The sequence below is a fragment of the Lepidochelys olivacea genome, assembly GCF_965140295.1.
Source record: "Lepidochelys olivacea isolate rLepOli2 genome assembly, chromosome: 9".
NCBI classification, from domain to species: Eukaryota; Metazoa; Chordata; order Testudines; family Cheloniidae; genus Lepidochelys; species Lepidochelys olivacea.
In genome coordinates, this window is record NC_140419.1 from 406,218 (window position 1) to 429,429 (window position 23,212).

At 45.4% G+C, this 23,212-nt stretch overlaps 1 protein-coding gene across 14 annotated transcripts in view; it reads right to left on the reverse strand.

Annotated features, from left to right (window-relative positions):
* DLG1 (discs large MAGUK scaffold protein 1) overlaps nt 1-23,212 on the reverse strand; it is a 427,573-nt gene that overhangs the window by 233,032 nt on the left and 171,329 nt on the right. For 6 of the 14 annotated variants that reach the window (XM_084638870.1, XM_084638868.1, XM_084638871.1 and 3 more), the window contains exons 5-6: nt 22,914-23,012; nt 746-799 (exon numbers count right to left, since the gene is read on the reverse strand). The exons of 4 other annotated variants lie outside the window; for them this stretch is intronic. In XM_084638870.1, coding sequence (XP_084494996.1) covers nt 746-799; nt 22,914-23,012 — 153 coding nt within the window. The remainder of the gene's footprint in view (nt 1-745; nt 800-22,913; nt 23,013-23,212) is intronic. 4 more of the 14 variants (XM_084638875.1, XM_084638874.1, XM_084638873.1 and 1 more) reach the window with 1 other exon arrangement.

Here is a 23,212-nt window from a genome sequence, read left to right on the forward strand (position 1 = left end):
TGGAAGGGAGGCAGTGTGAAAAGTGCTATTTGTCCATATCGCTTTTCACAGCAGGTTTAGTGCCCCACTGCCACCTTTATTTCTGCGCTGCTGCTACAACCGCAGAGCCCCACTGCCTCCAGATGGGTGTGTATGGGGGGGGGGAGGGGGAATCCCAAGCCCAGGTGGTGGGGCTCCGGCTGTCAGCCCCGGGGCAGTGGGGTTCCAGCTGTCCCCTTTATCCCCACCTCCCTGATAGGCATGGCCCTTCTGCATGAGCCCCAGCTACCTGGGGCTGAGAGCCACAGCTCTTTAAAAAAACAAAACAAAAACAAAACAAAAACATACACACACACAGCTCACACCTCCCTTGATATATTCCTGTGCCTCCCTTGGGAGGCCCACCCCATAATTTGAGAACCACTGGTCTCAGGGGGTCATGTGACATAGCAGAGGTATAGTGGTGAAGAGGTCTATTTATTTCACCTTATGGAAGAGTATGACACAAACAGAAATTCTCAGGCTGTAAATGTTATTTGAGACATATGGCCACTATTCTATTATCTTTGAACCACCAGCATAAATTTGAGGTACATTAGCTGTACTCTGTAACATATGGGATGCTGCAGGCTACAAGGCAAACACTACCATAGAGTAGGTCATGATACATGCTTTCTCTTTTTAGTGACAGAAGAAAAACTAAACACTTGTATATTAATATTTTGTTCTAAACACATAAAATAGTTGAAAGCAAATATAAGCTTACGTATGCTGGAGTCTCCAAAGCATCTGTATTCACCAGTACAGGAGGAGGATTTGCCTTTAAAGGAAAAATTTTTAAAAAAATGTAAAAACAGGAGTCAGAGGAAACATAACTAAAAGATTTTAGTAGAGATGAACACAGCAAGGAAATGCACTCTATAAGGGTGTGATTTCTAAACTATACTAATGTGTTACACAATTAATTGGTCCATGTAGACACTGCAGGTATGCTCTAACATGGTGCTGTTCGAAACAGTACTGTGTTAAAGTGCACTAGGGAACCTTTAGTGCAAACCAGTAGGGTGAACTAGGACCAATTAATGAGCAACACAATCTGCTCCTCTGACAACCCTAGTTTATTAATGTAAAGTAATAAAAAGGACAGGTTAAAATTTGAACATTTAGAAATCTATTCTCCACTTAATCTACAAGAGAATAGCATGCATAAAACTACTTTACATTAATAAACTAGGGTTGTCAGACAAGTTTTAATTTGCAATGTTGGAAAAAAAGAACAAATTAGTCCTAAAGTTTAACCAAGTGTTCTTACATTTTACACAGTACCTGCAACTCTTTTATTATTAAGACTAGATATTCTGTAATATCTGTTAAAATAATTAGAACTTTTCCCAGTAGATGAGATTTCTACAGCACTGTAAGCTATACGGAGATGATTAAACATTTCCCATCATTAAGAAAGTGAAGAAACACCAATAAAATTGTAGCAAAAGGTATAGAGGGTTTTTATAAAGCTGAAGTTGTTACTGCCAATTTTAATTCAATTTTCTTATATAACAGACTCATGGTTAAGATTTCCTTCTTAAGTTCCCTTTAGAATAGGAAAGTTAAATTTGTTTCTAATTAGAGATGGAAGGGGCTATGTTCTAGTTATATACTAGAGAGTTAGAGCTATATACTATCCCTGTACAGAGATCATAAGGACGGCCATACTGTGTCGGAAAAAAGGTCCATCTAGCACACTACCCTGTCTTCTGATGGCAGCCAATACCAGATGCCCCAGAGGGAATGAAGAGAACAGGTAATCATCAAGTGATCCATCCCATTGCCCGTTCCCAGCTTCTGGCGAACAGAGGCTCGCAACACCATCCCTGCCCATCCTGCCTAATAGCCATTGATGGACCTATCCTCCATGAATTGCTCTACTTCTTTTTTCAACCCTGTTATAGTCTTGGCCTTCACAACATCCTCTAGCAAGGACCTGTGCATTGTATGAAAAAAATACTTCCTTTCGTTTGTTTTAAACCTGCCTATTAATTTCATATAATAGAATCACAGAATCATAGAATATCAGGGTTGGACGGGACCTCAGGAGGTCATCTAGTCCAACCCCCTGCTCAAAAGCAGGACCAATCCCCAATTAAATCATCCCAGCCAGGGCTTTGTCAAGCCTGACCTTAAAAACTTCTAAGGAAGGAGATTCTACCACCTCCCTAGGCAACGCATTCCAGTATTTCACCACCCTCTTAGTGAAAAAGTTTTTCCTAATATCCAACCTAAACCTCCCCCACTGCAACTTGAGACCATTACTCCTTGTCCTGTCCTCTTCTACCACTAAGAATAGTCTAGAACCATCCTCTCCGGAACCACCTCTCAGGTAGTTGAAAGCAGCTATCAAATCCCCCCTCATTCTTCTCTTCTGCAGACTAAACAATCCCAGTTCCCTCCGCCTCTCCTCATAACTCATGTGCTCCAGACCCCTAATCATTTTTGTTGCCCTTCGCTGGACTCTTTCCAATTTATCCACATCCTTCTTGTAGTGTGGGGCCCAAAACTGGACACAGTACTCCAGATGAGGCCTCACCAATGTCGAATAGAGGGGGACAATCACGTCCCTCCATCTGCTCGCTATATATCGCTATACTTATACACCCCAAAATGCCATTGGCCTTCTTGGCAACAAGGGCACACTGCTCACTCATATCCAGCTTCTCGTCCACTGTCACCCCTAGGTCCTTTTCCGCAGAACTGCTGCCTAGCCATTCGGTCTCTAGTCTGTAGCTGTGCAGTGGGTTCTTCCGTCCTAAGTGCAGGACCCTGCACTTATCCTTACTGAACCTCATCAGATTTCTTTTGGCCCAATCCTCCAATTTGTCTAGGTCCCTCTGTATCCTATCCCTGCCCTCCAGCGTATCTACCACTCCTCCCAGTTTAGTATCATCCGCAAATTTGCTGAGAGTGCAAGCCACACCATCCTCCAGATCACTTATGAAGATATTGAACAAAACAGGCCCCAGGACCGACCCCTGGGGCACTCCACTTGACACCGGCTGCCAACTAGACATGGAGCCATTGATCACTACCAACTAGACATGGAGCCATTGATCACTGGTGATCATTGATATGGTGACCCCTAGCTCTTGTGTTATGAGAGGGAGTAAATAACACTTCCTTATTTAATTTCTCCACACCAGTCATGATTTTATAGATCTCCATCATATCCCCCGTTAGTGGTCTCTTTTCCAAGCTGAAAAGTCCCTGTCTCCATAATCTCTCCTTATATGGTAGGCGTTCCCTACCCCAATAATTTTTGTTGCCCTTTTCTGAACCTTTTCCAATTCCAATATATCTTTTTTGAGATGAGGTGACCACATCTGCACTCAGTATTAAAGATGTGGGCATACTATGAATTTATATGGAGGCAATAAGATTTTTTTTATCTTATTATCTATCCCTTTCTTAATGACTCCCAAAGTTCTGTTCACTTTTTTGACTGCCACCACACAATGAGTGAATGTTTTCAGAGAACTAAGGTTTGATGTTGATAGATATTTGGCTGCGTGTGTGTGTTCCCTCTGTGTGCCGCCGCAGTCCTGCACAGACAGCTGGCATGGCAGAGCTTGAGCAAACCACCCAATGACCACAAGATCCGTTAAGGAACGAAGGCACTCAGCCATGTTTACTGTTGACAAATCATGGTATTAGTATCCCGCAGACTCTACCAGACCACTAATACATGTATGCTCATAACAATGGACGAGCTCAGTGAACGGTGGGAATTTCCGTTCCTCACTAAGAAAAAAGATAAAGATACTCCCTCTGAGATACATCCTTATAACTCGATACAAACAAGTTAGTACTGCCCCTTTGACATAGTCAGTTATCACCCATCATCTTGTGCATGCTCGTTTGATCAAAACATCTCTATTACGTACTGTCATCCTGACCTTATCCTCCAGAAGGGTGAGTCTGCTCCTGCCATCCTTGGGGAATGCCCTGTACCATCCTTGATATTGGGATGCTCTGGTACCACTTGACATCGGGATGTGTCTGCGGGAGCACTAGCACCTCCCAGAAATGTGTATTTCTGCAATATCAGCCCTGTTCTTGCCAATCTCTGTAAGCAGGTTCTGCCTCACACCAGGCCTCTGACACAAGGTTTTATGTCTCAGGCTCTCTTCCTACTACAAGAACTATCCACAAGGACTCCAAGATAGAATCACAGACCTGGAAGGGACCTCGATTGGTCATCTAATCCAGTCCCCTGCACTCAAGGCAGGACTAAGTATAATCTAGACCATCCCTGACAGGTGTTTGTCCAACCTGCTCTTAAAAATACCCAATGACGGAGATGCCACAACTTCCTTAGGCAATTTATTCCAATGCTTAACTACTCTGACAGGTAGGAAGTTTTTCCTAATGTGCAACCTAATCGGCCCTTGATGCAATTTAAGCCCATTTCTTCTTGTACTATCTTCAGAGATTAAGAACAACAATTTTTCTCCCTCCTCCTTGTAACCAGCTTTTATGTACTTGAAAACTGTTATCATTTCCCCTCTCAGTCTTCTCTTCTCCAGACTAAACAAACCCAATTTTTTCAATCTTCCCTCATAGACCCTGTTTACTAGACCTTTAATAGTTTTAGTCACTCTTCTCTGGACTTTCTCCAATTTGTCCACAACCTTCCTGAAACGTGGCGCCCAGAACTGGACACAATACTCCAGTTAAGGCCTAATCAGCGCGGAGTAGAGCGGAAAAAACAGTTACTCACCTTCTCGTAACTGTTGTTCTTCAAGAAACGTTGCTCGTATCCATTCCAATTACATGTGTGCACGCTGCATGCACAGTTGTTGTAAAGTTTTTCTCCTAGCAGCACCCGTCGGCTCGGCTGTGAAGTCCCCTGGAGAGGTGCCTCCATGGAGCTCAAGATATGACCCTGCTGCCTCAGCACCTCCTCAGTTCCTTCTTGTCAGATACTCTGACAGCGGGAAAGGCAGATGGGTTTGGGATGGATATAAGCAACACATTTCGAAGAACAACAGTTACAAGAAGGTGAGTAAACATTTTTTCTTCTTTGAGTGATTGCTCATATCGATTCCAATTAGGTGACTCCCAAGCCTTACCTAGGAGATTGGCTCGGAGTTATGGAATCGCAGATTGGAGCACCACTCTGCTGAAGGCTGCATCATCTCTAGAATGCTAGATGATAGCATAATGACAGGTGAACGTATGTACCGAGGACCAACTTGCTGCCCTGCAAAATTTCTTGGATTGGGACATGGGCCAGAATGCTGCTGATGAGGCGTGTGCCCTTGGAGTGTGCCGTAAGTGCCGGGGATGGTATCTTGGCCAGCTTATAGCACGTGGGGATACAGGACGTGATCCAGTAAGATATTCTTTGAGATGAGACCAGTAGTCCTTTCATCCAGTCCGCTACCGCAAAAAACAGCTGATTCGATTTCCTGAACAGCTTGGTGCGTTCGATATAGAAGACCAACACTCGCCAAACATCCAAGGAGTGTAGCCTCTGCTCACAGCTACTGGTATGTGGCTTTGGATACAAAATGGTTAGGAATATGTCTTGGCTGGTATGAAAATGAGACACCACTTTAGGCAGAAAGGCTGGGTGAGGTCTCAGCTGCAGCTTGTCTTTTGGAAAACTATGTAAGGTGGGTCTGAGGTAAGGGCCTTCAATTCAGACACTCTTCTTGCTGATGTAATGCCCACTAAGAAGGCTACCTTCCATGACAGGTAGAGGAGGGAGCAAACAGCAGTGGCTTGAATGGGGGCCCCATTAATTTGGAGAGGACCAAATTAAGGTCCCATATAGGAACAGGCTGCCTAATCTGGGGATGTAGCTGGTCTAAAAAACGGCAAAAACGGAGCACCCCAAGATTCTGGGGTGGAAAGCTGAGATAGCAGCTAGGTGTACCTTTATGGATGACACTGCCAGACCTTGCTGTTTCAGGTGCAGAAGGTACTCCAGAATAAGAGGTAACTTTGCCTGAAGTGGGGGTGTAAAATGCTGGTCACACCAGCAGGTGAATCTCTTCCAATTTGCCAGATATGTGGCCCTCGTGGAGGGCTTTCTGCTGCTGAGTAAGACCTCCCTCACCTGCTCCGAGCACAGCAGTTCCATGAGGTTCAGCCATTAGGCTTCCAGGCCATGAGGTGGATGGACCGGAGGTCTGGGTGATGAAGATGACAATAGTCCTGAGTGATCAGGTCAGGGAGGAGTGGAAACTTCATCGGCATCTTCACTGACAGATGCAGGAATGTGGTGAACCTGTGTTGCCAAGGCCACGCTGGTGCCACCATAATTATCTCTGCCCCCTCCCTGTGAACCCTGAGTAGGGCCTTGCGAGGGATCGGAGGAAAAGCGTAGAGCAGACGGCCTCCCCAGGGTAGCAGGAACATGTCTGTGACTGGGGGGGAGGCATAGCTCTGTGGTTTGAGCATTGGCCTGCTAAACCCAGGGTTGAGTTCAATCCTTGAGGGGGCCATTTAGGGATCAGGGCAAAAATTAGGGATTGGTCCTGCTTTGAGCAGGGGGGTTAGACAAGATGACCTCCTGAGGTCCCTTCCAACCCTGATATTCTGTGATTCTGTGATTGAGCCCGGGCTGCTTTCCTGGAAGGAGCAAAACACTGGGCACTTCCTGTTGCTCTGGGTGGCTAACAGTTTGAACGAAAACCCAACCTCTGGAAGACAACCGGCCGGATGGACCACTTGTGGTTGTGGAAAGACCTGCTCAGGCGGTCCATCTGTACGTTCTGGACTCCAGGCAGATATGATGCTTCCAGGTGAATCGAGTGGGCTATATGGAATTCCCAGAGTCTGAGAGCCTCCTAACAGTGGGTTAAGGAACAGGTTCCACCCTGCTTTTTGCTGTAAAACATTGCAGTGGTGTTGTCCATCATGACTGTCATGTACTGGTCTTGCAGTTGAGTCTGAAAGGCCTGGCATACGAGATGCACAGCTCTCAGCTCCTTGATATTGATATGGAGAGAGAGCTTGTCCTGTGACCAGAGGCCCTGCTTTTGGAGATCTCCCAAATGTGCACCCCAACCTAGAGTTGACGCATCTCTAGCTAGAGACAAGAAAAGCTGAGGACTGTTGAAGGGGACTCCTCGGCAGACTATTCGAGCATCGAGCCACCACTGGAGTGACTCTAGCACCTGTTGCAGAATCGTGACCACTAGGTTCAGGCTATCGTGCCTCAGGCGGTATGTCGAAGCAAGCCACGACTGCAGAGGCCTGAGGATCAACCTGGCATGCCAGACCACGTATGTGCAGGCTGCCATGTGACCCAGGAGACTCTGACAACTCCTCACTGTAGTGGTTGGGTACTTCCTCAGGCTTCGAATGATGCTTGTCATGGCTTGGAATCAGGACACCAGCAGACTTGCTCTTGCCTGAATTGAATACAACACTGCCCTGATAAACTCTATCCTCTGGATCGGTGTCAACGTTGACTTATTCATGTTGAGGAGGAGACCCAGTCTGTCGAACATGGATATGACCAGATGGACCCTGCAACTCCACCTGCTCTCTGGTGCACCCCCTGAGCAGCCAGTCGTCAAGGTAAGGGTATACCTACACCTGCCTCCTTTGGAGGAAGGCTTCTACTACCAACATGCACTTGGTGAAAACTCGTGAGGCTGTCAACAGGCTGAAGGGGAAGGACCATGAACTGATAATGTTTTTGGTTCATCACGAACCTTAAAAAGTGTTGATGTGCCAGCCAAATAGCTCTGTGGACGTATGCATCTTTCATAATGAGGGTGGCAAACCAGTCTCCCGGATCCAGAGAAGGGATCATTGTACTGAGGGAGACCATGTGGAATTTCATCTTTACCATGAACTTGTTGAGTCCTCGCAGGTCTAGAATGGGTCTGAAACCCTCCCTGGCTTTAGGGATTAGAAAATAGCGGGAATAAAACACCCTGCCCCGAACTCCTGAGAAACCTCCTCCACCGTTCCTACAGTGAGAAGCGCCTGCACCTCCTGGATAAGGAGTTGTTTGTGAGAAGGGTCCCTGATGAGGGATGGGGAAGGGGAGTTGAAGGGAGAGTAGGAGCAGAATTGGAGAGAATATCCCACTTCTACCATGCGAAGAACCCAGCGGTCCGATGTTATTTGTGACCAAACACGGTAGAAGTGGGATAGACGGTTCAAAAAACACAGGGAAGAATCCGGCGTTGAGACTGGTGCTCCGTCCTCAGGCATACCTTCAAAATGTCTGTTTTGAGCCCAATGAAGGCTTAGTCAGACCATGTCCCCTTCCTGACAGAGGGGTGGGAGGGCTTGCGCCTGCCATTCTTACCCCTGCGCCTGTAGAAATCCTGCCTCGGCCGAGGAGAATAAGACCGCTCTTGCAGCAGTTGGGGCTTAAAGAGCTTTCGTTGGGTTGCTGGGGTATGGATACCCAAAGATTTCATTGTTGTCCTAGAGTCTGAGGCTATGCAGCCTGGATTCAGTCTGTTCAGCAAGCAGACCTACCCTGTCAAAGGGTAGGTCCTGCATAGTTTAGTTTGAACCTCAGATGGGAGCCCCGAGGCCTGCAGCCATGAGCTACACCTCATAACTATTCCTGAGGACAAGGTGCAAGCTGCCAAGTCCACAGCGTCCAATGAGGCCTGTAAAGAGGTCCATGCCATTGCCTTGCCCTCCTCAACAATTGCCCCAAACTCCTCCCTAGACTCCGCTGGTACCAGCTCCCTAAACTTCAGCATTGAGTTCTAGCAGTTAAAACTGTACCTGCTCAGGATTGCCTGCTGGTTGGCAATCCTGAGTTGCAAGCCCCACATAGAGTATACTTTGCGTCTGAATAAATCCAGGCACTTGGCGTCCTTAGATTTGAGTGCTGGGGCTTGCTATCCCTGCCTCTCTTACTGATTTACTGCCAACACTACCAATGAGCAAGGCTGTGGGTGAGTAAACAGGTAGTCGAACCCCTTGGAGGGATCCAAATACTTCCTCTACACACCCTTAGCAGTGGGAGGGACAGAGACGAGGGTCTGCCAAATGGTCTTTACATTGGCTTGAATAATTTTGATGAGTGGTAGAGCAACCCTGGAAGGTCCTTCTGGTGCCAGGATGTCCACCAGAGGCTCCTCCAACACTACCACCGCCTCGGCCTGCAGGTTCATATTGCGTGCCACCCAGCGCAGGAGTTCCTGGTGGGCATGACTATCTATAGGGGGCGGTCCCGAAATAGAGGTGCCCGCCATCTCCTCGTCCGGGGAGGACGATGAGGATGCTACTGGGGGACCTGGATCCTCCAGACCCTCTTGGTCCTCAAGGACCTTCTGCCCCACCTCAAGCTCCATACCGGCCAATCCAGGGATTGGCTCAGGAACAGGAGTGGGACTGACTGTTGACTCCTCTGCACCCCTAGGCGTAGGATGAATGGCCGCTGCCTCCAGCACCCTAGGTTCGGATGCCACGGAGCGTGAAATCTTGCATTAAGCACCCTAACCCTGGTAGTACGCCCAAGGAACCCAAAAAGGCCACTGCGGTGGCCCGTGTCACTGCACAGGCCATGGCCCTGCACCCACGTCAGGCCTTGTCATAAATATAAAGGGAAGGGTAAACCCCTTTAAAATCCCTCCTGGCAAGAGGAAAAATGCTCTCACCTGTAAAGGGTTAAGAAGCTAAAGGTAACCTCGCTGGCACCTGACCAAAATGACCAATGAGGAGACAAGATACTTTCAAAAGCTGGGAGGAGGGAGAGAAACAAAGGGTCTGGGTCTGTCTGTATGCTGCTTTTGCCGGGGATAGACCAGGAATGGAGTCTTAGAATTTTAGTAAGTAACCTAGCTAGGTATGTGTTAGATTATGATTTCTTTAAATGGCTGAGAAAGGAACTATGCTGAATAGAATGACTATTCCCGTCTGTGTGTCTTTTTTGTAACTTAAGGTTTTGCCTAGAGGGATTCTCTATGTTTTGAATCTAATTACCCTGTAAGGTATCTACCATCCTGATTTTTACAGAGGGGATTTCTTTACTTCTATTAAAAGTCTTCTTGTAAGAAAACTGAATGCTTTTTCATTGTTCTCAGATCCAAGGGTTTGGGTCTGTGGTCACCTATGCAAATTGGTGAGGATTTTTACCAAACCTTTCCCAGGAAGTGGGGTGCAAGGATTGGGAGGATTTTGGGGGGAAAGATGTGTCCAAACTACGTTTCCCAGTAAACCCAATTAGAGTTCGGTGGTGGCAGTGGAGATCCAGGGACAAAGGATAAAATTAATTTGTACCTTGGGGAAGTTTTAACCTAAGCTGGTAAAAGTAAGCTTAGGAGGTTTTCATGCAGGTCCCCACATCTGTACCCTAGAGTTCAGAGTGGGGGAGGAACCTTGACAGGCTTGCTGCACATATTTTGAACCCACCTCCAAGTCCAAAGATGGGGACCGAGACAATGATGGCAATGGCAGGGCCTAGCACAGCTGAGCCAGGGAGCGGTGCCTTGAAGCTGAGGAGCGGTGCCGCAACCTAGATCGGTACTGCGATCTGGAGTGGTCCTGCCAGCGAAGTCTGAGCAGGGAGCCAGATCGGTGCGATGGGGCGGTGCCAAGATTGGGACTGACTGCGCGAACGCAATCTGTGTTGCAAGTGGATCGCCAGTGGGATCTGGATTGGTGCCACGAGTCAGACCTGTGCCACAAATGCGACTGGCGACATGAGTCCAAGCGGTGCTGGGAATCCGAGTGGCGCCGGGACTCCGTGGGCTGAGTCAAAGGACAAATCATCACCGGCTTTCCCCGGGATGGTGCCGCCTGTTGCGGTATTGGAGGCTTAGTGTGAAGAACCAGGGAGCTTGGTGCCGTCATAGCAATGAGGTCTCTGGCAGCCTCAAAGGTGTCAGGGGTGGAAGACAGTTCTGCCTCCTCCACCACCTGACCCAGGGAGTCCAACTGCACCGGACTCAACTGTCCCCCTTGCAGGGCTGAAGTCAACGGTGCAGGCTCCGAAAATTTCGGCACTGGGGGTTCCGCCCTGGGACGCGCCCAACTGGCTGGCTCCGAGGGGGTGGGTCCTGAAGTCAGGGAACCACTCCTTCCTTGCTTCTGGTGCCACTTCTGTGCCCGTGAGTGGGATCAGTGCCGTGCCAGTCCCACCATCTTCTGTGCCGGGGAGCAATGGTGCCACGCGTCTCGACCAGACTCCTTCCACAGTGCCACTTCGGCCACTGCTGAGGGGGCACTGCACACTGATGAACTCGGTGCTAGGTCCTGCTGCACCGATGCAGGTTAGGTCTAAGTGCTGACTCCATAAAGAGCTGCTTCAATCTAAAGTCCTGCTCCTTCTTGGTTCGGGAATGAAAGCCCTTACAAATCCTGCACTTCTCTAACTGATGTGCTTCCCCCAGACACTTTCAACAAGCATCATGAGGGTTAACCATTGGCATGGACTTGTTACGGGACTTGCAGGGCTTGAATCCCTGGGACTTAGGCATGTAAGTCCCCAAAGGAGAATGCAGTCAGTGTGGAGGGTAAACCCCTCAGCCCAACAGCTAACTAACTAACTAGAACTACAGTCACCAAGAACTAACTAACTATAGAATACAAACAGTCTGAATCAAAACTCGGGAAACGTGGAGACCTTGCACAGCATGACACCACAGTTCCAACGACCATCACTGGCGGTAAGGAAGAACTGACAAGGCGCTGGGTCGGCAGGGTCATATATTGAGCGCCATGGAGGCGCCACTCCAGGGCGCTCCACAGCTGACCCGACGGTTCCTGCTAGGGGAAAAACTTTTCGATGACTGTGCATACAGCACACGCACACCTAACTGGAATTTATATGAGCAATCAGTCGATGAAGAATTACTTCTCGTGTCTTGCTTACACCACTCCTCCTAATGCATCCCAGAATGATGTTCGTTTTTTTTTTTCCAACAGCGTCACACTGACTCCTATTTAGCTTGTGGTTTACTATGACCGCCAGATCCCCTTCCGCAGTTCTCCTTCCTAGGCAGTCATTCCCCATTTTGTATGTGTGCAACTAATTGTTCCTTCCTAAGTGGAGTACTTTGCATTTGTCCTGATTGAATTTCATCCTATTTACTTCAGACCATGTCTCCAGTTTGTCCAGATCATTTTAAAGTTTAATCCTATCCTCCAAAGCAACCCCTCCCAGCTTGGTATCGTCCGCAAACTTTGTAAGTGTGCTCTGTATGCCATTATCTAAATCACCGATGAAAATATTGAACAGAACTGGACCCAGAACTGATCCCCGCAGGACCCCACTCATTCTGACCTTCCAGAATGTCTGTGAACCAAAGATAACTCATCTCTGGGAATGGTTTTCCAACTAGTTTTGCACCCCCCTTATAGTAGCTCCATCTGGGTTGCATTTCCCTCATTTGTTTATGAGAAGGTCATGTGAGACAGTATCAAAAGCTTTACTGAAGTAAAGATATACCAAATCTACTGCTTCCCCCATCCACAAGGATTGGTACCCTGTCAAAGAAAGCTAACAGGTTGGTTTGACATGATTTGTTCTTGACAAATCCACGCTGTTACCTATCACTAAGAGAAGGTTACTCACCTTGTGCAGTAACTGAAATTCTTCGAGATGGTTGTCCCTATGGGTGCTCCACTTTAGGTGTCTTGGCACCCTGCGCTTGTAATCTGAGATTTGTAATAGCAGTGCCCCAGTTGGCCGCTACAAGCGGCTACTTAGCATGCACAGCCAACCATCCCTGGGTTCCTTCTTTACCCCAGAGAGTCAGCGTGAAACTCTGAAGTAGAGAGGAGGAGGGAGGGTAGTGGAGCACCAACAGGGACAACCATTTTGAAGAACTTCAGTTACTGCACAAGGTGAATAACCTTCTCTTCTTCTTCGAGGAGTCTCCCTGTGGGTGCTTCACATTAGGTGACTATGGAGCAGAATCCCTCGATGGAAGGAGCTTCGGAGTATCTTTGTTTATGGTGGATAGCACTGAGAGTCCGAACTGAGTGTCAGCAGAGGAGTGTTGTTCCAGGGGATAGTGTTTGGTAAACGTGGGGGCTGAGGCCCAGGTAGCTGCCCTGCAAATATCTACGATGGGTATCATAGAATCATAGAATATCAGGGGTGGAAGGGACCCCAGAAGGTCATCTAGTCCAACCCCCTGCTCGAAGCAGGACCAATTCCCAGTTAAATCATCCCAGCCAGGGCTTTGTCAAGCCTCACCTTAAAAACCTCTAAGGAAGGAGATTCTACCACCTCCCTAGGTAAGGCATTCCAGTGTTTCACCACCCTCTTAGTGAAAAAGTTTTTCCTAATATCCAATCTAAACCTCCCCCACTGCAACTTGAGACCATTACTCCTCGTTCTGTCATCTGCTACCATTGAGAACAGTCTAGAGCCATCCTCTTTGGAACCCCCTTTCAGGTAGTTGAAAGCAGCTATCAAATCCCCCCTCATTCTTCTCTTCTGCAGGCTAAACAATCCCAGTTCCCTCCGCCTCTCCTCATAACTCATGTGTTCCAGTCCCCTAATCATTTTTGTTGCCCTTCGCTGGACTCTCTCCAATTTATCCACATCCTTCTTGTAGTGTGGGGCCCAAAACTGGACACAGTACTCCAGATGAGGCCTCACCAATGTCGAATAGAGGGGAACGATCACGTCCCTCCATCTGCTCGCTATGCCCCTACTTATACATCCCAAAATGCCATTGGTCTTCTTGGCAACAAGGGCACACTGCTGACTCATATCCAGCTTCTCATCCACTGTCACCCCTAGGTCCTTTTCCGCAGAACTGCTGCCTAGCCATTCGGTCCCTAGTCTGTAGCTGTGCATTGGGTTCTTCCGTCCTAAGTGCAGGACCCTGCACTTATCCTTATTGAACCTCATCAGATTTCTTTTGGCCCAATCCTCCAATTGGTCTAGGTCTTTCTGTATTCTATCCCTCCCCTCCAGCGTATCTACCACTGCAGATCACTGTCACCCCTAGGTCCTTTATTATTGGGAAATTATTGAGAAATGCTACTGATGTGGATAGCGCTCCAGTGGAGTGTGTATGAATCCCAGCTGGAGCAGGAATGTTGCTCTGATAGCACAGGTGGATGCAGCCAAAAATCCACTTAGTCCGTCTTTGTTTAGAGATTGCCTCACCCTTTGATTGCTCTGTGACAGAAAGAGATCACGATTTTCTAAATGTCTTTGTTCTTTCCAGGTAGAAGGCCAGAGCTCTGCGGACGTCAAGAGTATGAAGGGATGCCTCCCTGGTGTCAACATGGGGTTTCGGAAAAAACACAGGTAAGTAAATGGGTTGCTTTAAATGAAACGAGGCTACTTTATGTATAAATTTAGGGTGGGCTCTTAGGATCATTTTGTCTTTATGAAATGTGGTATAAGGCGGATGTGCCATCAGGGCCCCTAGCTCCCCTACTCTTCTTCCTGAAGTGATTGCGATAAGGAAGGAGACCTTCATAGAAAGATGTAGCAATGAGGAAGTTGCAAGGAGTTCGAATAGTTTCCCATAAGGGTGCATAGCACGAGGTTAAGATCCCATATAGGAGCAGGATGTTTTAGAGGAGGGTAGATGTTGGTCATGTCCTTGAAGAATCATTTAGTTGTTGGATGAGCAAAGATTGTGGTTCCATCCACCCTACCATGAGCGATGCTAAGTGTACCTTTATGGGACTACTGAAGAGGCCCGCCTTTTCAAGGCCCAGTATATTGTCCAGGACTCTGGGGAAGAATGAGGAGACAAATGGTGAGCCTTGCACCAGGTGCAGAAACGTACCCACTTATGAGCGTATGTTTTGCATGTGCTCAGTTTGCGACTATTCAAGAGAATGTCTTTAACCTCCTCAGAGTAATCCTGATCCAGACCCATTAGCCATGGAGTAACCAGGCCTTGAGATGGAAAACCGCTAGGTTGGGGTGAATGACGTGGCTGGTGGCCTGTGTCAGGAAGTGAGGAAGTTGTGGAAGGGTTCAAGGAGGTTTCATTGCCATCTGTGTTAGGTATGGGAATCACATCTGTCTGGGCCATGTTGGTGCAATGAGTATGACCCTGGCTTTGTCGTGTCTGATTCTGTGTAACACCCAGCAGAGTAGAGTAATCGGGCGGAACACGTACATTAGCAGTGCTTCCCATTTTGTGAGCAGAGCATCGCCCAGTGAGTGGCGCCTGAGCCCCACTTAGGAGCAATATTGAGGTATTTCATATCGTGAGCTGTTGTGAATAAATCTATAGTAGGGAACCCCCACTGGTTGAATATGGTCACGGGGGTTGGGTAGCCCATCTCCCACTCACAGGTTTGTAAGAAATGTCTGCTCAGATGGTCTACCATGGTATTCTGAAGTCCTGATAGGTAAGCTGCAAAAATGTCTATCTTGCTGGATATGCACCATCGCCACAGGTGCAGTGCCTTGATGCAGAGATGGTGTGATCGAGCTCCGCCCTGTCAGTTTATATAAAACATGCTGGCTGTGTTGTCCATGAGGACTTTGATGGTATTGTTGTGGATAAGCGGAAGGAAGTGTTCGCATGCTTTTCCGACTACTCGGAGCTCTAGAACGTTTATGTGTAGGTTGGTTTCTGCTGGGGACCAGCGTCCCTGGATGGCGGTGTTGTCCAGATGGGCTCCCCATCCTCCGAGGGAGGCATCTGTGGTAATTGTTATAGTTGGAGCTTTTTGTTTAAATGGGACCCCCAAGCAGATGTTTTGTGGTTGCATCCACCATTTGAATGAGTCCTTCACTCTGCGGGGCATAGAGAGCCATTTGTGGTGGGAATGCTTGTGCGGTATATGGCAGGTGCGGAGCCAGGCCTGTAGGCATCTCATATGCAGTCTGGCATCTTTGAATACATAAGCTGTAGAAGCCATATGACCAAGGAGTTGTAGGCAGGCCCTGGCAAACGTTTGGGGACTGTCTGTGATCATTGTTATCAACCTGGTTAGTTTGAGGAATCACTGTTGGGGTAATCTCGCTTGTGCTGAGAGGCAGTCAAGATATGCCCCTATAAACTCTAGTTGCTGGAGAGGGACCAAAGTCGACTTTTGGATGTTTATTTGAAACCCTGGGTTGGTGAAGAGGGTTATATTGGTTTGTGTAGCTTGTACTGCCGTCTGCTAAGTTGGTGCTCTTACGAGGTAGTCATCCAAGTATGGGAAGATCATTTCCCCTAGCCTTCCGGAGGTGAGCTGCGGCGATGGCTCAGACTTTGGAGAATACCCTTGTGGCTGTCGACAAGCCGAAGGATAGTACTTTGTATTGGTAATGTTGATGGCCTACTGTGAAGCGCAGAAATCGCCTGTGTGCTGGATGAATAGTGATGTGAAAGTAGGCGTCCTGTAGATCGAGGGACAAGAGCCAATCTCCTTTCTATAGTGCCAGAATTAAGGTTGCCAGTGTAACCATTTTGAAGCGCTGCATCCTTACAAACTTTTTGAGTTTGCGTAAGTCCAGAATGGGAGCCACCATTCTTTTTCTGTTTGAGAAAATACCAGGAATGAAACCCTCTTGCCCTGTGTTGAAGTGTACTATTTCCACAGCTCCTAGTTGCAAGAGATGGTTTATTTCCTGCTCAACAAGGTGTCGTGAGAGGGGTCCCTGAAGAGGGACAGGGAAGGTGGGTGGGGTAAAGATAAATGGGATAGAGTAACACTTCTGAACAATTTCCAGCATCCATTTGTCTCTAGTGATGTTCTCCCAGACAGGGTAGTGTGGTAGCAGGCGGTCTCCAAAGAGACTGGAGGTCATCTGATAATCTGGAATGGAAGAAGATTGAGGTCTCAAGCCCTTGACCAATACTTCAAAACGATTGATGGGATGTTGAAGATTTGAGATGTGACAGGTTGATCCTGGTTCTGCCTACACCTCACTTGTTTCTGGTTGCCGCGTTCATCATATTATCTCTGAGGTTGGTAGTACGGGGTGGGACGGAATCTTTGGGTATAAAATCTGCCCTGTTTTTTCTTGTTGGGGGGGGTGCGTAAATACCTATTGGGTATTTACGCAATATATTGGGTGGATAGTATTGTGTCATCTTCACGAACCTCTTCCGGCTCCGCCCCCTCTTCCTCCTGGGCCTCCGATGGCGGTGGGTTCGTGGGTGAAGAGGACACGGTGGCCCTTGATGCTGGTGGGTTAGGGGGTTTAAGATTCTGGGCTCTCTAGATTAACCGTGGGTCCCATTTTGGCAAATTGGGTGGTATAACAGGCGGTGGCATCCATGGTTGTGCCTGCCAGCTTTACCCTTGCATAGGTGGTTGTTGCTGAGAGGATCCTGGTTTCAGGGAGGAATGATGAGGGGTAGAAAGAGCTGAATCACCCTCTTCATAGTCCTCACTAGATAATAGAGGTGCATATCCACGAGGAGTGCCTATTCGGCTATGTCCTGGTCTGACTGGGGTACCGTCGGTGCCAAAGACAGGGGTTCATGGCGTGGAGGAGATTGCTAGCAGGGATTTGGAGCAATCAAATTTTTGAATTGCTCCGCCCCGGCACCAATAGCGACTGCTCCAGCTCCACTCTGACTCTGCTCTCCAACTCAAATTAATTTTTAACTAAATAAAAAAGTGCATACCGTAATTTTGAAAAAACATTTTTATTCAGACTTTTAAAACAATTTAAATGCCATCAACAATGATACAAATTAGAATCATTCATGATTCATTCTGTAAAAAATTATTGCAGCAATCAAGTCATCTTTCATAGCCTGCCGCAAATCATTTAAAGTTAACTTTTAAGCCGAAAACAGTCGCTCTATACTAGCTTGAGCATGCTCGAAGCAATTCTACAGGCAGCCTGAATGCGGTGTGGGTAGCTGTGAATGGCCTCAAAAACAGACTTAACTTTTAGCCTACCAATAGGCTCCATCACCTCACAATCTTCCCGAAAGTTTCTCTCAAATAATGCTTCATTACAATTATGAATCGCAGAAACTTCCCAGCGTCTTTCTTGTTTATCCAATTCCTTTTCAAAGGCGCCATCTTTTGAAGAATTGGTGCTTGAATTATCTCCATTTCCCTGTGATGGTTGAAGACATCTCAGGGATGGACACTCAAACAAGTTCAGAGTGGAGATGGACGTTTGAGAACAGCCTGCTATTTCTGAAGGATGTGAACTTTCCGAAACTGCAAATTCGACTGTTGAGGACTCCTTTTGTTGTGTTTCGTTTTCTTCAACCACTTTCGCAGAGTTCAAATGAAGCAACAGATTTTGTTTTTCGAGTCGTTGAGCAATATCAAGGAGCCCTTCCTTTGCATTTGGTATTTCCCTTGAGATAAGAAGAATCCGATACCGTGGGTCAACATAAACTCCAGCAAGGAAATGAATATTGTCAAAAAGCTTCTCTTCGCATTTCTGCATGGAGGATAGAATTCCTTCTGCAATTTGTCCACCATTTTCTTTCAAGAATTTTGACAGTTTTCGCCATTCCTTCGTTAAAACTCCTGGGGTTACATTGACAGCTTGAACATTCAAGGTTGTTTGGATCTGCTTTGCCAAGAGGTCTCGCAGGTTCTTCACTTCAACCCATTCAGCGATTGTTAACTTGAGTTCTCTTGTTCCAGCAGCAGCCACTTGTTCACAGTAAGATTGAAAAACGAGAAGCCGATCAATCATCACGCACGTTGAACCCCAGTGAGTCACAGTATCCAATGATTGAGTTACCACATGTAGATCAAGCAGAACACTTCAAATACTTGGGGTTTGTAGTTTGACAACAACTTGTCAAATTTTTGCCAGAAATTTCTTCGCATGTTCTTTGTTCAGTCCATCCCAGATTGCCAACTGAAGAGTGTGAATACCACACCTCATCATTTGGACTTCTGAGTCGTCCTCATGAAGCCATGTTGGAAGTATGAGGCTAGGGTCATTAACCCATTGCGCAGCAGCATCCATGTTGAGTTCATCCATTCCTTTAGTTCTTTCATCAGGCAAAATAGCTTCAGTTCTGTCCACACATCCCTGTTCTCAGAGGTAGAAATGGTTTCATTGTCCTCGCTGAAATTTTTGATGGCACGTCATGTTTGCCACATTGTCAATGCAGATGCTCAGCACTTGCATTTCACTGATCCTAAATTTTTCTAAAATACTTTTACTTGACTTTTCACGTACAACGAATTGTGACGCCCTTCAGTGTAGATTATGTCCAAGGTTTTTACCACAGCTTTATCTTTTCCTTCTTCGTAGTACCGAGCATTGATTGCAAGGAAATTTCTGTTTCCACAGGTTGCCGCATCCATTTTTAGGGAGCACAATTTTTGCTCCAAAGCTTTCTTGAGCACTTCGCGACCAGACTCAGCTGTGCTGACAACTAAATGATGAACCGCATTGTGCCCCGTCAAAAAGCCATTTCACCTGCAATTTTTTGGAATCCTTTGTTCTTTAGTCTGAAGGTAGTGAGCGGTGTTGAACTCAAGCAAACCATTTCCATCAGCCCTTCACAGAAATTACTGGCATCCATGGTGACTGTAACCTTTGAGGACTTCAAATATGAGTCAAGTTTTGTTTGCTCAATTTTAGATTTCTTTTCAGATGAAGCTCCGCAAAAAATCTTTTCTCCAGGAGTTTTCAAAGAGCCAGATGAACATCATTTAGCCACGTCAGCTTTCTGTTTTGTCTCATCTTCCTGGTCCTCTTTTGTAACCAGAGCTGCATAGCTTTCAGGATGGTTACGTTTTACACGCTGCCAAAGGTTGAAACTTTTCACGACACTTGCTTCACTTGTCTTGAAGCTACATGTTTTGACAGACTTGCAGCTGCATTTATTACCAGTACTATCAATGATACAAAGAATGTCACAGTTAGTGTTTGCTGGTTACTTGTGATCCTTCTGCTGGCTTTGCAATAGCAGAACAATTCACATTATGTCATATAACGTTTTTCTTTAGTTTTTAACAACACAGCAAAAAAAAAAATCATTTTCATAAACATTGCCAGAGAGATAGTCTTTGAGACTGCATCTTATTTATCCATGAAACATGGTGGTCAGTGGAAGTTTTCTCATACTATTCCACCAGTGTGCCTCAACCCTGTGGAAGGAAAACCACCTTTAAGGTTGAGAAGTAGTTCAACTTTCAAGTTTCTCTCTTAGTCTTTCTGCTGAGACTGCAAGAAAGGGTGCCAAATTTATGTGAACACCTGTCCACTACAAATTGGATAAACCACAATGCAGCAGATGGTAATGACTTTCAATCACTATTAACCGGGCCCAGATTTAAACTGATAACCTAGATATAAAAATCTTCACACCTGTTACAACAAACTTGAACCATCTAACCCTCTTTTTCTTAGTTCGTTTTACATGGCTTTTTACACTATAGAAACTATTCCCACCATATTCTTAACAATTTAACACCTGACAGTGTTCCTTTAACGTCAAATATGACATGATTATGAAATCATCCACAAATAAAGATTTCTGAAAATCATACATTCATGATTTGAAAGAGACAGTTGTATTGAAAGTCAAGAAGTCGCAGTCATTGTAAAAAGAGGGGGAACCAGGGAATGGAAAATTTGCATGTTTGGCATACAGAAATACAGATCCTCTTTCACCCTGATTACCCCACTGCTGGCTGTGACCAAATGACACCGTTACACATTCAAGATAGAAATTCAAGCCCTTATTTCAGGTTTGCCGCTTCACATTCACTTGGCCATCTACCATAGCTTACTTCCTTCTGTTAAAATTATACAATCTGACTGATGAAGATCCAGAAAGAGTGTTGGTTTTATAGGCCTGAGAATAATGTGGTGGTACTGGAGGAAAACTGTACTAGAGCAGTAATAAATGTATTATTGGTTATGTGTACATGATAGAGCAGATGAAATACAATACATCTAAAATCAACAGTGTCTTTTTTGACGGGCATGGGGAAAAGGGAGTGTGGGAATATGTGAGGGAATCCTAGTTTTTCTAGCCCTTCCATATTTGTTGACTCTAAGTAATTGTTATTATTCTTTTCACACTATGAAAATATAAGCAATACCTTAGAGACAAAATACTAGTGTAATAAAATAAAATGTAAAAAGGAGTGAGCCACGTCATCACACTGCACTGACAGAAACAATGGCTTAGTTCTCAGTTTTACTCTTTTGCGTCCTAATTCAGAAAAGACTGACACTATACTAAAGAGTAGCACTGACAACAGTGACAGACTGAGGCTGGAACACTGGCATGCCAGAATCTGGGCTTTGTCTCTGCATGGGTCATCTGAAGCTATCCAGCTAAGGACAGTGCACTACTGGTAACAATTAACGATATTGGCTAGTGGTGGGAATGCAGCAAGGATAAGAAACAGACTTGATGGGAGAAGTGGTTAGCTGCCTCCACATCTTACCCAGGAAAAACAGGGGAGCAGTGTTGGCCCACATCCATGTCTCTGTAGCAACAACACCATTCGCCTAATTCAGTACGTAGTATGCATGGCAAATGAGAAGCATGAGAACCCACACTTCCACTTCAGCCTTAGCCAGGTGTGTGGCTTATATTTAGTTTTGGTGGAATAAGAGAACTTAGCTAGCCAGTGAGGGAAATAAGCCAATAGTGATCACAGGCATCTAGAAAAAAAAAAAAAACCCAATAGCCTCAGCACCAGAACTCTCTACCAGCTAGCAAGATCTCCTTTCAGTGGTAGTGTGAACTCAAGCTCCAAATTCATACTTCTGTGGAAAGATAGTGGCATTCCTGCTGGGATTCTTAAAAGGAAGTGTATTAAAATAAAGGAAATTAGAGTCTGTAGAACATGCTCCTTCCGCCCTTAAAAAACCACAAATTAAAGACCACATAAGTAGAATGGCAAGCCAGCGCATTCTACTTTCCAGACTCCTTATTGTATATACAATTATTTCCTCTACTGAACCTCTGCTCCTGTCAGAGAAACCATTACATCATTAGAATACTGCAAGGACTGGATAGTGATCTACTTATTCAAAACATTACAGTATTTATATATTTAATTTCTCCACTGAGTAGAAAAGAGTTTACTCTGATTAACTGATCATTATTATTTCTGTTGGGACCAGAGACTGAGTAGAAGACAAAGTTGCAGACAATAAGAAATTCAGAAGTTTAGTCTCAGCTTAGTCTCCTTTTTTGCCTCCCATCTCATCTTTTTCTTAGAATAATGTTGCTTATCTAGTCCTTAGCACTTCATAGTAACTTAACTGTTTTATAGTGACTTTTGAAAGTCATATGTTTTTTGAAGCCCAGAAATATTATTCAAATACGGGTATTTTACCCTTTTTCTGTTTTTGTCAGAGTAGAAAGTTCCCACTTATCTTCAATGGTGTAATTTTTCGATTAGACTTCAGTATCACCTAATATGTTGAGAACTTTTTAGAAGTTATTGTCAGAGTATTTAATTCTACATGTAACTTGCACTGAAGCAATTAATTATGCACACTCTGTAGGGTCACTCCCACATCCAACAATCTTCAAACAATTCTTACATACTTCTACAGTGCTACATATGATTTTAAACATATTGATCATTTAATGATACTAAAATTTATTTCTAATTAATTTATTTCCATGATAAACACTCTCAATAGTATCTCTGAAATATTTCAGCCTCCTTTGCTGCTTTAGTATATAAAACCTAACTAACTTGAAAGCCAGAGAACAAAAATTAAGTTACAATGGTAACCCCAGACAAGCTGACACCTTGGAACAGGGATTTCTGGAAATAGTAATGTCCTGATCCGGCAAACATTTATGCACAACTTCCTTAACCTTAAATGATCTAAAAGATACCTCAGAAAGGACACTTTCTTAGGCTTACAGAACAACAGATTTTAAAAAGAAAGTTGTTCTTATATTTACAACTTCAAGCACAAACTGCAGTACTTCCTTTGCACTGTATATGGATTCACTTTATAATGCATGGAACAAACCTGACTGCAACAATGGAAAAATGTTATTTAAAAGAACAGCTATAAAAATAAATAAAAAATGGGGAAAAAAGAGAATAAAAACCTGTGATGTAGAGGATGGGATGACAGTGGTCTCAGCAGGGACTGGCGGGACAGAGATCACAGGGAGAATGGGAGAAGAGGGAGGAACAGCTTCTGTTGGCTAAAAATCATCAATAAAAAAGGTCAAAAAAGTGATACAAAGTAGAAAAACACTGAAACAAATAAGACAAATTGAGGAAATGTGCAACAGTCATATTTAAATGGATTTAGAGATTAAAAACATTTAACAATAAAAGTTGATATCTTTAAACAACAGACTCTTAAATACATAAAGATGTTATCTTACAATACATAGTGCAT